The following is a 17,500-nucleotide window of genomic DNA, read 5'->3' as shown; positions in this document are numbered from 1 at the left end:
GAAGTCCATCGTACCATCCATTACATATATATATATATTATATGTTTCCTTGCCATAACTACAGGGATATCAAGTGGTCCTGGTTTGTTTTTAACCCCCTGTGTAAACAGGAAGCTCACGTGAGAGAGTCCCACCCATCTTCCTACTTCCTTCAACGAGTGCTTCTGTATAGCACAGGGGTCAGCAACCTTTACTATCAAAAGAGCCACTTTTCCCCCGTCCCACAAAATAAAATGCTCAGGGAGCCGCACAACATATTTACTCTTAAAATGAAGATAACACAGTGTATAACATTTTATATATCCCCAAGCATACCCCACATTTAGCATAAAACGCCTGACAATTGCATACCCAAAGTAATTTGCGATTTATTATACTTTATACTTATAGCACACAGTTTGTTGCATTAATGGGATTATAAAGCAACAAAAAGAAAAAAAAAACTTTTTATTGCTGTTTTTACCTGTTATAACAAAGGAAAACCTCAAACTCTTATGAAGAGGAGAAAAAATACTGGCTGTGTAGACCTACTTTGAAATAAAACACAGAAGAGGAGACAAAACACTGGTGTCTGTAGACCGACTTTGAAATAAAACCCTGAACTATTCAGGTATATTTGAGTCCTTCCCTTATTTGTGGAACATTTATAAAATAAAAAGTAGTCCACTTTGAAAAACGACTACCATGTGTAGACCTACTTTGAAATAAAACACAAAAGGAGAAAAAACACTGGCATCTGTAGACCTACTTTGAAATAAAACCCTGAACTATGCAGCTCTATTAGAGTCCTTCCCTTATTTGTGGAAAATCTATAAAATAAAAAGTAAATATTTCATTGTTCGCAAATTTCGCACCACATATCAGGCATACAGGTAAGCCTGCATCGTTAATCGTGAAAGCAAATTAATCTGTCCACGCTGAATTAAACCCTCTATTTTCCTCAGATTTTCCTCTTTTTGGATTTATCCATGGTTAGCTTACTGGGGGGTCGGAAACTCAAGATTAGCCACTTGCAGACGGCAGGGAGAGGTGCGGGGTGTGACGTACTGTAGTTGATGAAATATTTTTGTTGACTAAATATCTTAGTTGATGAAATATTTGTTCATTTCAGTGTCACAGTATGACATCCATCTCCAAAATAATAAAAAAAAAAAAAATAATAACAATAATAATAATAAAAAAAAAAATATATATATATATTTTTGGGCCAGGGAGCCGCAGCTGATTGGCTAAAGAGCCGCATGCAGCCTCGGAGCCGCAGGTTGCCGACCCCTGGTATAGCAGGACCCATTTATTACTTGGCCAGGTTGGGACAGTATGGACGCCCTGTCGTGGCCACCTTAATAGTGAGTCACAAGCCACTGACACTCTTGAACTCTTGTTGAACCCTTCGCTGTCCAAATAAACAGCTCTGGCACGACTGGATGGTGCGTTTGGTGCCCTGGTCCGACCGACGCCCTCTCACAGCAGCTGTGTTTTCTGTGTTATGATTAAAGCTTCCCACTTCAGCTCTGGGTATTGTTCCCCTTTTGAGAGGTTTGTTCCTGTTTTGGGTCCATCAACTTTCAGCAGGACGCTGGGATGGACGCTCATCACTGTGACCATGTCAGCCAGCGGGAGGGCGCGCACGCGCGTGTGTGAGGGTGTATGTGTGTGTGAGGATGCGGGTGTATGTGTGTGTGAGGATGAGGGTGTATGTGTGTGTGTGTGTGTGAGGATGCGGGTGTATGTGTGTGTGAGGATGAGGGTGTATGTGTGTGTGAGGGTGTATGTGTGTGTGTGTGTGAGGATGCGGGTGTATGTGTGTGTGAGGATGAGGGTGTATGTGTGTGTGAGGGTGTATGTGTGTGTGTGAGGATGCGGGTGTATGTGTGTGTGAGGATGAGGGTGTATGTGTGTGTGAGGATGAGGGTGTATGTGTGTGTGAGGATGCGGGTGTATGTGTGTGAGGATGAGGGTGTATGTGTGTGTGAGGATGAGGGTGTATGTGTGTGTGAGGATGCGGGTGTATGTGTGTGTGAGTGAGGATGCGGGTGTATGTGTGTGTGAGGATGAGGGTGTATGTGTGTGTGAGGATGCGGGTGTGTGTGTGTGTGTGTGAGGATGCGGGTGTATGTGTGTGTGTGTGAGGATGCGGGTGTATGTGTGTGTGTGTGTGAGGATGCGGGTGTATGTGTGTGTGTGTGAGGATGCGGGTGTATGTGTGTGTGTGTGAGGATGCGGGTGTATGTGTGTGTGAGGATGAGGGTGTATGTGTGTGTGAGGATGCGGGTGTGTGTGTGTGTGTGTGTGAGGATGCGGGTGTATGTGTGTGTGTGTGAGGATGCGGGTGTATGTGTGTGAGGATGCGGGTGTATGTGTGTGTGTGTGAGGATGCGGGTGTATGTGTGTGTGTGTGAGGATGCGGGTGTATGTGTGTGTGAGGATGAGGGTGTATGTGTGTGTGAGGGTGTATGTGTGTGTGAGGATGAGGGTGTATGTGTGTGTGAGGATGCAGGTGTATGTGTGTGTGAGGGTGTATGTGTGTGTGTGAGGATGAGGGTGTATGTGTGTGTGAGGATGCAGGTGTGTGTGTGTGTGAGGATGAGGGTGTATGTGTGTGTGTGTGTGTGTGAGGATGATGGTGTATGTGTGTGTGACGACTGACGAGGAGGGTGTGTGTGTGAGGATGAGGGTGTATGTGTGTGTGTGAGAGGATGAGGGTGTATGTGTGTGTGTGACTGACAAGGAGGGTGTGAGTGTGTCTGTGTGTATACGTGCATGTGATTACACTGTGTGTGTGTGTGTGTGTGTATGCGCGTGTACGTGTACACACATGCCTGCATGTGTTTGTGAGGAGGAGGGTGGGTGTGTTTGTGCATATGCTTGTGTGGGCGCTCGTGTTCCAACAAAGGCCTAAAAATAGTAAGAAAGAATGTGCCCATGTGACATATTGAGGCTAAAAGCTTGTGAATAATTTGTTTAATGCAACACATCACCCTCTCCCTGCCTCGTCATGACAACGTGCCCCTTCTGCTCGTTATGTCTGAGCCGCTGCTTCTGCTGCTCACCTGTTCTTCTCATCCACCTCTTTTTAATTGTCTAGCTTCGAATTTACAGACGCACCCGGAAGGTTAATCAAAATACCCAGGGATCGCTGTGTGTAATCCTCCGCAGACAGTAAGGCCTAACAAAATAAATGGTTTGGTTCCTGTTACTTACTTACTTACTTACTTAGGCCTTTAAATTCCCAAAGGAACATAGGCCATTGACGAAGCTCCTCCATCCACTTCGGTCTTGTGCCCTCCGCTCCAGATCTTGCCAGGACAGCCCTTCTTTCTTCCTCTCCTGTTCTGTGGTTCTTCTCCAGGTGGTTTTCGGTCTGCCTCTCTTCCTCCTGCCCTGTGGGTTCCATGTCAGCGCCCGCTTTGTGATTGATTGATTTCTTCTGAGTGTGTGACCTATCCACTTCCACTTCCTCCTCCGGATTTGAATTTCTATTTCTATTTGAATGTATTGGTTCCTGTTGGTTGTCAGTTAAGGCCATGGGTAGGTAGGGAATTTATTTAATAAAACATTTTCCCACGGCGACTATGGATAGGGAATTTCTTTATTTAATTAAAATGTTCACGACAACATGGATGCATGTACTCTGCCAGCATGTTTAATATCCATAATACTAAAGGTTTGACTAAGATTTTTATGAAACTTAATTGTAAAAAAAAAAAAAAATGAACGCATCAAATAAATTGGGTCGCACCTAAATCGGCAGGGTCGGTCGGCAACCGGAACCAAACCATTTATTTTGATAAGCCTAATACTAGGGATGGGACGATAACGCTCATTTCACTACGTGACTCACGACTCAATACGCCCACAGTACTTTAACACAGGAAGGAAATCCGAAAGTGCCGCCCCACTGATGGCCGCGTTGACCGCGACGAGTCGACGTCGTGGCGTTACGAGAGACAGAGTTGCGTAGGAAACGATGATTTGCACCCTCCGCTTTAGAAACTGTAGCGGGGCGACGGAGAGCTTGTAAAAGTGCTAAGTCATCTAATTTGTGGTTACTACCACGGCAGAATAAAACCTAGACGATAACGCACTGCATTTTTATGAGCCTCTTTGTGGGTGTGAATTTGACCATGTGCGTCGAAGCTCTTACGACACACACTGATATTGATACCCACTTTATCTATAACGCCAGAAGCTGAAAAAAGTGTGTGCTATGGATCAGTCATGCACGAGACCTCAGGTGACCACAGCGGCACGGTTAAGCTACCTCAGACTCAACGTGCAGAGTGGAGAGTGGTGTTTAGACTATGTCCGGCGTGTAGGCTGAAGGCTCCGTGCTGCTGGTACAGTTATTCCCTGACTTCGTCTTACAGTTGTCATGCACTGTAAAAGACCTTCGCTGAATTATTCAGAGCTGTAAGAGCATGCTTTAGCTACCGGAACCACTTTCTTGCTCAACTACTCGATCTCTCTCTCTTTGTTTCTTTCTTTCTGTCTGTTTCTCTCTAGCTCTCTTTGTTTCTTTCTTTCTGTCTCTGTTTCTCTCTTGCTCTCTCTCTCTCCCTCTCCCTCTCTCTCTCTCTCTCTCTCTCTCTCTCTCTCTCTCTCTCTCTCGCTCTCTCTCTCTCTCCCTCCTCTCTCTCTCGCTCTCTCTCTCTCTCAATCTCTCTCTCTCTCTCTCTCTCTCTCTCTCTCTCTCTCTCTCTCTCTCTCTATCTCTCTCTCTCTCTCTCTCTCTCTCTCTCTCTCTCTCTCTCTCTCTCGTTGGCATTGACAGATATAGGCAAGCCATGAAGAGCCACATCAAGAGAGTGATGTGTTTGTTTACAGTAGGCTACTACACAGTATAGAGGCATTATCTTTGGCTCGGGGCCTTGTCATGTCGCTTTGGAAAAGAAAACTTCATTAAACTGATACAAGAATCTTCAGACTCAGGAAAGACGGTGAAGTAGCGGCCCAGCATAGGGGAAACACTAGACTATGGACAGGATAGTGAAAACAAAGGAGCGAGAGACTGCAGAAGGACAGATAGACGGACCAACAGATGGAGATTCTTGTGGAGGCGGGCGGGGCAGCCAGACAGACAGATAACAGGTGGATGATGTTTTAGACGGACCGATAAGACAGCCTGGCTGACAGAAGGCCTGATAAGCGGGTCCTGACTGTCAGGTTTGGCAGCCTGGCGTAAAAAGGGTGAGAACAGGCCGGGGAGAAGATACTGTACATACGGACAGATGGAATCTCTGGGAATTAATTCCAGAACCTGAAACAAATGATAATTTGATTTGGTTGGTTCACCTGACGTTGGATTTGAGTCTCTATATTAGGCTCAATGATTTGGAAAATGATATAATTGCGATATTTTTACTGATATTGAATGATAATCTTTGCGCCCATTATTAATATTTTCATTGAAACACGTTAAAATTACCATGGTGTGATTTTTGTAGGGACCTTTACCAACAAAGATGTTTTCTTAAGTCTGTAGAATATGATTTGAAGGCTGGATATCTCTGCAGCACCACAATACTTGAATGATATTACTTTTTATACAAAAATTTACATATATTGCCCTTTAAACAAATATTTCACCTCCTCCGATGTGAATATTGCAGCATTTTCAATAAAAGTGTTGATTAATTGTTCAGGCCCTTCTCTATATTACAGCTGAGGCGTGTTGATTGCTAAACTAATGCGATTCAATAGCATTTGCAAATAAAGTAGGCCATCCAGGGTATTTTGTGCTGATTGTATTTAGAGCTTATGCTAACGCAGTATTGTGTAGGTGCTGTGTTAACCAGGATAATAACAGTAATTGACATTCATGCATGGGCAAGATAATGGCAAGAATGCATTAGCTCAGTCAAACTTGCATTACATAAAAAAAAAGAAAAAAAAGGGCTATGTTGTGCACATTTAGTGGTACACATGCTCCTGCTTTTGGGAGCAGAGTCTTTATGACTTTATGCAGGGAGAGATAGTGGACAGCACAACACGCAGGTCGTCTTCCACTGCCATCCGCGTGCGTGTCTTGTTCCAAACCCAGTTCCCCATGTTTCAGTCTCAGTGTGCAGTCCCTCATCAGCCCTGCGAGTTCATCTTGAGCTTTGCTGCTTAGCGGCTGATGCTGATGTGACAGGTTGAAACGGATCCCAGAGCCAGTCCAAGTGTTCATTCATAGGAGGGAAATACGACTCAAACCTCTCCTCCAGCATGCGCAGGTGTGCAGAGATCAGTTTTAAAAAAAGACGCTGACTTGTGTGCTTTGTCATTGGCTCTCAACGTGAACATTTCAATGTTTTTCTTGACCACCCTGTCACCGTCTCAGTTTGGGGGGGGGGGATAATAGAGAAAAAGATATACATTTAAATTCAAGCTGATCTGGTGGCACCCCGACCCGTGTGGCGGCATCCAGTTTGGGAACCCCTCGTCTATATGACACAGACTTGGTCTTGTAAAGGGTGGTCTATATACAAACCCCCCCCCCCCCCCCCCCCCCCCCCCCCCCCCACCACCTCCAATGTACAGCCCTCACCCAACCCACCCAACCCCACCCCACCCAACCAACCTCCTCCAATGTACAGTTTCTATGCCAAATGTATATACACTCCTTTTCTGGACACTTTTGTATCACAAACAGTACTGTATTTGCAATCTGATATGTCATAAAATGTATGAGATGTAGCAGTACTGTCTATCTGTATGTCATGTATGTCATATATGTTATGATGAATTGAAAATGGGGGACCCTGATGTAAACAAGTCGAAAGTCTTCTCTGGTCTGCATCCCCTTAACAATTGTATGTATTGAGCTGTACTGTACTGTACCCATTCTGCAATCTGTAATAAACTTTTCAATCAACTCAATCAATCAATCAATCAATTCAATCAATCAATCAGTCTTGTGAAGGGTGGTCTATATACAACACAGACCTGGTCTTGTAAAGGGTGGTCTATATTAGGGGTGGACGGTATGGTCTAAAATTTATATCACGGTATAATTTGAAGCATAGACGGTAACGGTATATATCACGGTATCATCGTTTTTGATAAAAAAAAAAAATTATTTTATATATATATATATTTTTTTTATATAAAATATATATATTATATAATTAGACTTGTACTTGTATTATCTGCGAGACATCGCCACCACGCAACAAGCTCCACTGTCTGTGTGTACTCTAGTAGCCTCCAGCTACGGCCAGGATTCTCCAGAGCTGCACCTGGACCTATACTCTAGTAGCCTCGAGCAGAGCTACGGCCAGGATTCTCCGGCGCTGCACCTGGACCCTATTGTATTGGTACTATAACGTTAGCAAGCCCTCAGCTCGAATACGCATCGAATCAGTGTTATAAGACATTGATATCAGGAGCTATCTGTAGCTACTGCTAGCCGGATATATAACGTTAATACAACGCCTCAGTGAATTATTTAGTTCAATGGGACATTTCGTTTTGAACGGTGAACTAATTTGCGTTAACGTGAGCTAACGGCTAACGGAGCTATCATACACGTCTACTCTACTAGACTTGATGGAGCGTTTGTTGATGTCAGGAGCTATCGGTAGCTGGCCGACTAGATACCGTTCGGTTAGACAATGCCTCATCATGTATTAAACTAAAAGTGAATAGTTGACTGGGTCATTTTGTAACGGTAGCTAAGCTAACGTTAGCTCAGGGAGACGTCCCGTCCCACTAGACTACTAGTAGACCCGTGTTTACATGCGTGCGGGAGGGGCTGGCACGCCCACTGCGCGAAGCCTCCTAAATAACTTTTTCTAGTTCGCACATATCTATTATCTATGACTAATTCTATCTATTTTTAGGGGCAAATGCGAGTGAAATAGTCGCGCTGTGGTTACATGACGTCATTGCTATTTTAGAGCTGCACTACCGGTTATACGGTATAGTCAAAATCCATACCGTAGAGCAAATTCATACCGTTTATACCGTATACCGTTTATACCGTCCACCCCTAGTCTATATGCATTAAAGCGTTCCGTCTCCAGACGGATTTCAGTCTTTTTTATTTTTTTTTCGTCAATTTGATTTGGAGTCTGACGGAATTGGCTACCTGGTATAATATGATTTGTAGATGCGTAGGGCATTTTGACCATTCTAACCAATCAAACGTGAGCTTGGCGCACACGCTGCTCACAGTGCCCTCCCCCTCACAGACCTGTCTTGTCACAGACCCGTATCATTTGCACCGAAGATAGCAAGCGTGCAGGTCCTCTTTTAACACCACTGAAGCATTAAACAATGGCCCAGTAAACTATTCACTTTAGTTTACTACACGAGGCGTTCTCTAACGTTATCTAGCTGGCTAGCTGATAGTTCATAACATAATTGAAATTCGTTTTTGAAGCTGTGGCTAACGTTAGCTAGCTACCGTTCTTCGGGTGGCTAACGGTTATGTAGCTTGCTAATACGGGCTGTCCTGGCTGGCTAACTTTTATTTCGCAATGGAGTGGAGCTAACTAACTGTACAAATCGATGTGATTGGCTGAGACTGTATTTTGTACGGTTGGCTGCCTGGCTGTTGTGGATTTGGGTTGCCAGCTAGCAGCTAACATCAACTCAATGTCAACACTATGTTGACACTCTGAGCGAGTTTGCCGACAGCAATGTAACAAACAATATGGTCCGTGCGGAACCATTATCCCCAACACATAGTTATTAGCTAACGTCAGCATAATAACGATAATGGAAGGAGTAAGCCGGCCACTAAAAAGAAAACACACGCAGTGTTCTCAGACGAAAGGGATGAGCGGCACCACCCGACCCAACAAAAGAAAGTTACGAGAGGATGGAAGTTTGAAGATAGCAGTGTTTCAAGAGACTGGCTAGGCTACAGTATGATGCGGGGGCTGTAGACTGTGGTGAGTTGTTAACTTGTTCCGTGTTCCACAACTATGTCAAAAAGAAAAACAGAAACAACACATTTGTCATTGTCGTGTTACTTCACAGTACAAATATGTGAGTCCTCTGCTGTGGTTGTGAGTATCCTTTATTAGCTTAACTCCGTAGCAACATCACACAGGTGTATCTGTAGACGGTCTCCTCCCCACTGTATATTCTCTCCCCACCGTATGTATCTTTTTTCTCCCACCCACCCTAATGTACAGTCTCCTCCCCATCATAATTTATATAATCTCTGTTAGGATCCATGGGTAACAGTACTGTATATTTGCATATCGTATATGTCACAAATGTAACATTACTATATACCTGTCCTGTCCTGTAGTATGTCATGTATGTCCCTATGCCATAAATGTTGTGTCCCTATGCCATAAATGTTGTGTATGTCATAAATGTCACTATGAATTGAAAATGGGGGACCCTGATGTAAACAAGACAAACGTCTTTCTCTGGTCTGCATCCCCTTAACAATTGTGTGTATTGAGCCGTACTGTATTGTACCCATTCTGCAATCTGTTAAATATTGATTGATTGTTATAACATATTGCAGAATCGGTACAATACAGTACATCTCAATACACACAATTGTTAAGGGGTTGCAGTTGCAGACCAGAGAAAGACTTTCCTCTTGTTTACATCAGGGTCCCCCATTTTCAATTCATCATAACATATATGACATACTTGACATACAGATAGATAATACTGCTACATCTATACATTTATGACATACCAGATTTACAAATACAGTATTGTTTGTGATACAATAAGAGTCTAAAAAAGAGTATATACATTTGACGAAGAAACTGTACATTGGAGGAGGTTGGGTGGAGGGGGGGGGGACTGTACATTGGAGGTGGTTGGGGGGGGGTAACTGTACATTGGATTATCGACGAAACCGAAACAAGTAGGCTCCCTTAAAACACCAACGCTATTAAAAAGAAATACAGTGCAGGTTAAAATAAGAATATGACTTGGCCTGAAAAAAAGTTTCAGTCAGGAGATTTTTTTTTGCTTTAATCCCTGAGTCTATATACAACACAGACCTGGTCTTGTGAAGGGTGGTCTATATACAACACACAGACCTGGTCTTGTAAAGGGTGGTCTATATACAACACAGACCTGGTCTTGTGAAGGGTGGTCTATATATATACAACACAGACCTGGTCTTGTAAAGGGGTGGTCTGCACAACATAGTCAAACAAATGACTTGTAAAACAAAAACATTGTCCTATTTAGATTACAGTAAAAGCAGTTAGCGCTTTGAGATTTGCTCCACAACTATAAAGCGCCCTACAAATCAAATATATTATTATTATTATTAAAACCATTTAATTTCCTGGAGGAAATACAGAAAATGCTATCCCTTTTTGATTGAAATAATTTTTCAGACCACATCGTAATTTCAGGCTCTGGTCATGTTGAGGTAAAGCTGTGGCCTAACTAACACTCCCCTCTCCGTCCTCGCTCTCCAGGGAAGCCCCACAGCATCGAGAGCTCGGAGCGGGTTCAGCTATCGGGGACGTACAACGTTCGTAAAGGGAAACTCCAGCTGCCGGTGAACCGCTGGACCAGACGGCAGGTCATCCTGTGTGGCACCTGCCTCATCGTGTCGTCGGTCAAGGAGAGCCAGGCGGGCAAGATGCACATCCTGCCTCTGATTGGAGGAAAGGTATGTCTGAACAGAATAGCAGGACAGTCCCTTGTCCCGTTCATGTGATCTCGCCAATTGTGTGTGTGTGTGTGTGTGTGTGTGTGTGTGTGTGTCTGCATGCGTGTAATGTGCCTCTCCCACAGCCTATAAACACCCTACATCATGTGACCAATAACCTTATGATGTCACCGTCTGTAACCCTTACTCAGCACTCTTCTTTTGTGACCCCACCTCACTGTGACATCAATAATCTCCCTCTAAAGGTGACACTGCAACTCCCAACAACGCGTCCGTCGTCCGGCAGTAATTACATCATGAGCTATACTCCCCGACTGGCAAGCTTTGACCGCGATGAAGTCATCAGCCCGCGGTGAAATCGATGGGACACCGGGAGAGAGCGATGGTGGTCCCGAGGGGCCGTAAATGTACTGAAAATATTCCGTGCGGAATGTCGATGATGCGCCGCCTCTTATCCGGATCCAACACATGACGCGTTCGCCCACAGCCTGATGGATCCACGAGCCCGTTCACTCAGCTGCTTGCCAGGGCCGCGTCGCTTTCTGCCCACTTTTTAGACGAGCGCCCTTAAAAAAAGAAAAGAAAATACATTTCCATAGCTTTGGGATTTGGGCTCATTCCATTAGGGAGTTAGGCAGGGAGCCCTCGGTAATGATTTTGATCCGTTTATGGCTCTATGGCTCGGTGTGTCCGCGGGGGCCAGTGAGTCAGCTCTGAGGGCTTTTCCTGAAAGGGCCTTTCTATCTGTGGGCCTGACACAATGGACACGCCATATCCACCACACCCACTGTTCAAACACGCCATGCACAAGACACAAGGCATGACCCCCAGTCCCCCTTTCATATCCACACAGCCATTGTGCACGTGATTCTTTGTGCGAGTGTGTATGTATGTGTGATTGTGTTTTTTTCCTGTGTGTGTGTGTGTGTGTGTGCGTGTGTGTGTGTGTGTGTGTGTGTGCATGGGTGTGTGTGTGTGTGTGTGTGTACTTGTATGTGTGTATAAAAAGCCATCCTAACTGTATGTGTGCAGTATTGCAATTTGTGTACTCAGGCATGTCGTGCGTACCATGTGCGTACTGGTGTTATGTGTGTGTGTGTGTGTGTGTGTGTGTGTGTGTGTGTGTGTGTGTGTGTGTGTGTGTGTGTGTGTGTGTGTGTGTGTGTGTGTGTGTGTGTGTGTGTGTGTGTGTGTGTGTGTGTGTGTGTGTGTGTGTGTGTGTGTGTGTGTGTGTGTGTGTGTGTGTGTGTGTGTGTGTGTGTGTGTGTGTGCGTGCGTGCGTGCGTGCGTGCGTGCGTGCGTGCGTGCGCGCGCGCAGCAGTGGGTGTCCATATAGTCTGGCACCCGGGGACAAACTCCAGTTCTAATGCCAGTGCCTTGGTCAAAGGCAATGTCTAGACTGGAGCATGTTACTATAGTATGCAGATCTGTTGTGTGTTTTCTTCATGGTGTGGGAGGAAACCGGAGGAAACCCAGGCGAAGAGCGACGAAAAGCATGCAAACTTCACACCAAAAGGCCTCCCATTTTGGGGTTCAAACCCCCTGGACTTGCGGCTCGCTAACCAATGCACCACCGCGGTGGTGTGTGTGTTCCAGAGCCTAACAGGGTCATCTCATGGGTGTTTCTCCACAGGTGGAGGAGGTGAAGAAGCACAACCACTGCTTGGCCTTCAGCTCGGCGGGACCCCAGAGCCAGACCTACTACGTCAGTTTTGACAGCTTCACGGAGCACCTGCGCTGGCACAGACACGGAGCCAAGGTACGTCAGGTTTTTTAGTATGTCAGGGCTGTACGCTAAGCTTTTTCACTAGGGGCACACTTGCCCTTTAAAAATTTGCCCCTAAAAAAATTTTTTTGCCCCTAAATTTCTCATTTAGGGGCAAATTTTTAAATAACAATTTTACCATTATTTATATCGATTGTTTTTGATAAAAAAAAAAAAAAAAAAAGATTATATAATTTTTTTTAATAAAATATATATATTATATAATCATACTTGTAGTTGTATTATCTGCGAGACATCGCCACCACGCAACAAGTCTAAATGCTCGCTATATGCAACCAGCTCCACTGTCTGTGTGTACTCGAGTAGCCTCCAGCTACGGCCAGGATTCCCCGGAGCTGCAGCTGGACCCTATACTGTAGCCTCCAGCTACGGCCAGGATTCTCCGGCGCTGCAGCTGGACCCTATTGACTATATTCAGCGTGCCCTCAGCTCGAATACGCATCGACTCAGTGTTATAAGACATTGATATCAGGAGCTATCTGAACTATTTAGTTTAATGGGACATTTCGTTTTGAACAGTAAGCTAACGCGAGCTATCATGCACTACTAGACTTACTGGAGCATTTGTTGATAGCTATCAGTAGCTAGCCGGCTGGCAGGCTCACCGAGGTCCCAGTGTCCCACTAGAGACTAGTGTTTACAACAGCCACGGGTGCGGGAGGGAGGAGGAGCAGCAGACGCCGCAGCTCTCTCCGTGTGTCTGAGTTCAGTTCAGTTCGGCTCACTATAGGAGGTCGAACGCGTCGAAAATATTAGGGATGCACCGAAAATTCGGCTACCGAAAATTATCGGCCGAAAATGGTTAAAACGGCTCTTTCGGCTTTTGGCCGAAAGGGTTTTAGCACCGAAAATATATGACCGAAAGTCAAATAACGTGTTGTTGTGATGACGTCATCAAAACGCGACTACTACAGACATACCGGTAGCATGCGCAACATGTAACGTGAGCAGCTTGGCAGCTCTTCCTGCATTCTACAGCCTGTGATAACTAACTCCTCTTGGAGTAGGGATGCCCCCCGAAACCCGGTTCTAAACTAAATTAGAAAAAAACTGAGTATTGATCAGCTCCGACGTTAACGGTACTGCTATCAGTAGTCTAGGAGCGGATTAGCTACGGAGCTAACAGTGTACCATCCATCTGCGATGCAACGGTGGCAGCAACAGTGGACACTGAGTAATGTTAACGTTATGACGAGTTCATACTACACTACACGTATGAACTCGACATAATGTTAACGTTACTCCGTTTAAATGAAGTGTTTAATTAGCAGCAATCTGTTGTTGAAAATGTATCGTTAAACCGCAAATGGAAATGCGAGGACAGGAAGTCGTCATCAATCGTTGTAGTCTCTCGTAAGCTACGTCATCCCCCGCTAAGAGTCATGGGAGATGTAGTAAATGCAAGAGTCCTGTGTGTGTGTCTTTATGCAATCGTTATGCAGTTTTAAAGCACCTTGGCTTTGTTCTGAATGCACTTTGTTGTAATTATCCTACAGAGAAAAGAAAATGCACTTGACTTTAATGCACATTTTGTTGTATGCAAAGAGAAAATGTTTAAATTTTCAGCAGTCAGTCTGGAATTAATGTATGCATTCAAAAGTGCTGAATAAATGTTTTATGGGCCCATAATAGTGATTATTAATATTATTTAAGTTAAGTTTAGCCATAAGCATGTCTTTTGCCATAATCAGGTAGCTAAAAAAAAAAAAAAAAAACATATATATATTTATATTAATCATTTTCGGCCTTTCGGCATTCGGTTTTCGGCCAACTGTTTCCTATTTTCGGTATCGGTTTCGGCCAAGAATTTCCCATTCGGTGCATCCCTAGAAAATATGAAGCAATACTAACTTTACTTTTCTTCATAGCTAAATCAGACAGTCAGCCAGTCTATCAGAGTGAGTGCTCAGTCGATTGTTCCCGCTGATCATACCTGCTGAGTGCTCACTGCTCAGCTCGCGTGAGTGACGTCATCGCGTCATCACACGCATTGGATAATTTAGGAGTGAAATGCGAATGCAAAGCTTGAAAGCACTACTCGCAAGCCCGCCCCCAGATAATATTTACCAATCGCAACGGCAATTAAAGGGGCAATTCGCGACGATATCATCGCAGTGTACAGCCCTGTATGTGTTTTTTAGAGAGAGTGAGTGCATGAATGTTTGAGAGAAAGAGAGAGATGGGAAGAGAGAGAGAGGAGAAGAGAGAGAAAGAGGGGAGAGAGGAAGGAGAATAGAGAGAGAGAGGGGAAAGGAGAGAGAAGAGAGAAAGAGGGGAGAGAGAGAGCTTTGGATTGAGAGAGAAGAAGTGAGACAGAGAGCGAGAGAGAAGAGAGAAAGAGGGGAGAGAGGAAAGAGTGGAGAGACCGTTGGAGTGAGAGAGAGGAAGTGATACAGAGAGAGATAGAGAGAGAGAGGAAGGAGGAGAGAGGGAGGAGAAGAGAGAGAGTACCCGTCGGTTCCCTAAACCTACTTCTAGGTACAAACACGCCTGAATGCAGTTCAAATATATTAGTGGTATCATACAGTAATTATAGTCCTCCACTCCACTCATACCAGCTTTGAGGTAACTTCACACGTTCTACACTGACTTGGTGTAATGGGGAAGTGTATACACTCTTACTCACATCTCTCTCCTCTCTCTTCTTTGAACTTAAGTAGGTCAGAGCCAGAAAACCTCTTTTCTAAATATTATCAGGGACATGTGGGCGGGACCCGGGGGGCCACTCAGAATAGAAGCTAGAGATAGGACTCAGGACTGACGAGGCTCTCGGGGTTTAACTGGGTTCTGGAAGGCTGGAGTACTACGGCTGCACGCTTTTAATTTTTTTAGGTTTACGCTGTAATCTCAATTTTTTTATTAAATAATCATTTTTGCATATTTGCGTAAGGAGTTTCAAAAGCATTCAGATTGCAGTCCTGAAAAGCATGCAGGTCCTCAACATGACAAAGCTTAATATATATCCTGTATATATATATATATATATATATATATATATATATATATATATATATATACATATATATATATATATATATATATAGGTGTTAAAGGGGCATTTCGCCAAACCTGAATCTTATCGTTCTGTCGTGAGGAGGACACTAGTTCTTCAACTCTCCTCAACTACAGTTGAAAATAGTGTCTGCGGTTTTCTGCTCGTTACCCGGCAGAGTTTGTTGGGGTGTCCGATTATCACGTGTCCTCCTCACAGCACAACGACAGTGGCCCTTTAACCAATACCGCTTGGCTGAAGAACATGGTTCGCTGGCTCAGATTGTTCAAATGTTGTGAAGCACTCTGTGCACTCGTGCTGAGAAGGGCGCTATAAAAATAAGGTTTACTTACTTACTTACCTCTATTTTTAATTGCTGAATGTACCTGGTAGAGGTGGACAGGGACACAATGAACTGAGATGAGAAGTGTGAGCTAATTATGTCTCACTTTCTCTAACTTCTCCTGACTCTGTAATCTTAAACAGATTGGCCACAGGGAATGACCTATTGACGCGCTAAGGGCAGGCCACACAAACATGCACACACACACACACACACACACACACACACACACACACACACACACACACACACACACACACACACACACACACACACACACCTACACACACACACACACACACACACACACACACACACACACACACACACACACACACACACACACACACACACACATAGAGAGACAGACAGACAGACAGACACACACACACACACACACACACACACACACACACACACACACACACACACACACACACACACACACACACACACACACACACACACACACACACACACACACACACACACACACACACACACACACACACACACACACACACACACACACACACAATGTTAAACCAGTAAAGTCCCCCTAGTAGTAGAGATAATCCTGTTAAACACCAGGTTTCTCTTTCTCTCCTCCCATGTGCCTCCCTCCCCCTCTCCCTCCCTCCCTCCCTCCCTCTCTCCCTCCCCCCTCCATCCCTCCCTCTCTCCTCCCCCCTCCATCCCTTCATCCCTCTCTCCGTCTCTCCCTCCCCCCTCCTTCCCTCTCTCCCTCCCTCCCTCTCTCCTTCCCTCCCTCCCTCTCTCCCTTCCCTCTCTCTCTCCCTCCCTCCCTCTCCTCCCTCCCCCTTATTCTCTCTCCTGCCTTCTCTCTCTCCCCCCCCCCCCCCTCCATCTAGATGGTATCTCAGAGGATCAATTCAGTGGACCTGTCGTGCTGCAGTCTGGAGCAGCTCCCTCCCAACCTGTTCTACAGCCAGGACCTCACCCACCTCAACCTCAAACACAACTTCCTGCCCTCGGACCAGCGCCTGCAGCCGCTGCAGAGGTAGCTACACTACGCCCTGAGTCGTACAGGGGAGGGGAGGGAGCAGGAGGTCAGAAGGGGGGGTTGAGAGGAGATTGGGGTAATGGGTTGAAGGAGGAGGTGTCACGGGTGGAGAAGAGTTCAGCCAAAGTCTTGTCTAAAGAGAAGTCTGTTGACTAAGCTTCCATCTTGATAACTCAGACTTACAAGACTAGATCCCTATCTCTTTGAACGTGGAGTCCTCTGTCACACATGTCATTGTTTTTCATTCATATTTACAGTCACTGCTAAATTACAATTTTTTTCCCCCACCACCTGCCAGTGCCACAGATTCCTTAGTTACCATGGCAACCACTCACTGTGCGATTCCTAGTCTTTTAGCAGAGATCATGATACATTTCTATTTAAAAGTTGCATTTTACTCAACATAAAATCACATCACATTTCCTTATTTTCTCATTCCCATTATTACACATTTCCCCTCGTTAATATAGACTGTCTCCGGGTGGGGAAGAGGAGTTATTCAGCTGATCACCTGGTTGGGGCTTGGTGGGGCACAGAGTTCACATTGAGCAAGACTATAGACTCCACGAGGTTTGGTGACGCCATGCTTGGATTTGCCACGAGGGAGGTAGTCTGGCTTGGTTGTGGCAGGAGCAGGGTATGGCAGACCTGGGAGGGGCCGGGGGCCAGAGAGAGGACGGTTTAACTGGCCAGGGCAGGAGCGTGCCGCTGGGCTCCATGTGATGGGGGAGGGCAACAGTTGTGATTGGAGGATCGAGAAGTAGAGG

At 45.2% G+C, this 17,500-nt stretch overlaps 1 protein-coding gene across 1 annotated transcript in view; it reads left to right on the top strand.

Moving 5' to 3' along the window:
* The window catches only part of LOC311247453 (PH domain leucine-rich repeat protein phosphatase 1-like), a gene marked incomplete at both ends in the record, with an annotated part of 48,832 nt that extends 32,102 nt beyond the window's left edge, over positions 1–16,730 (top strand). The window contains 3 exons of the mRNA XM_084338495.1: positions 10,392–10,588; positions 12,222–12,347; positions 16,582–16,730. Of these exons, the coding sequence (XP_084194621.1) occupies positions 10,392–10,588; positions 12,222–12,347; positions 16,582–16,730 (472 nt within the window). The remainder of the gene's footprint in view (positions 1–10,391; positions 10,589–12,221; positions 12,348–16,581) is intronic.
* Positions 16,731–17,500: the final 770 nt, after the last annotated feature.

The sequence above is a fragment of the Notolepis coatsorum genome (assembly GCF_963971535.1).
Source record: "Notolepis coatsorum genome assembly, contig: SCAFFOLD_1070, whole genome shotgun sequence".
NCBI classification, from domain to species: Eukaryota; Metazoa; Chordata; class Actinopteri; order Aulopiformes; family Paralepididae; genus Notolepis; species Notolepis coatsorum.
The sequence above is the reverse complement of the archived record's forward strand: the minus strand, read 5'-3'. Positions and strand labels throughout refer to the sequence as shown.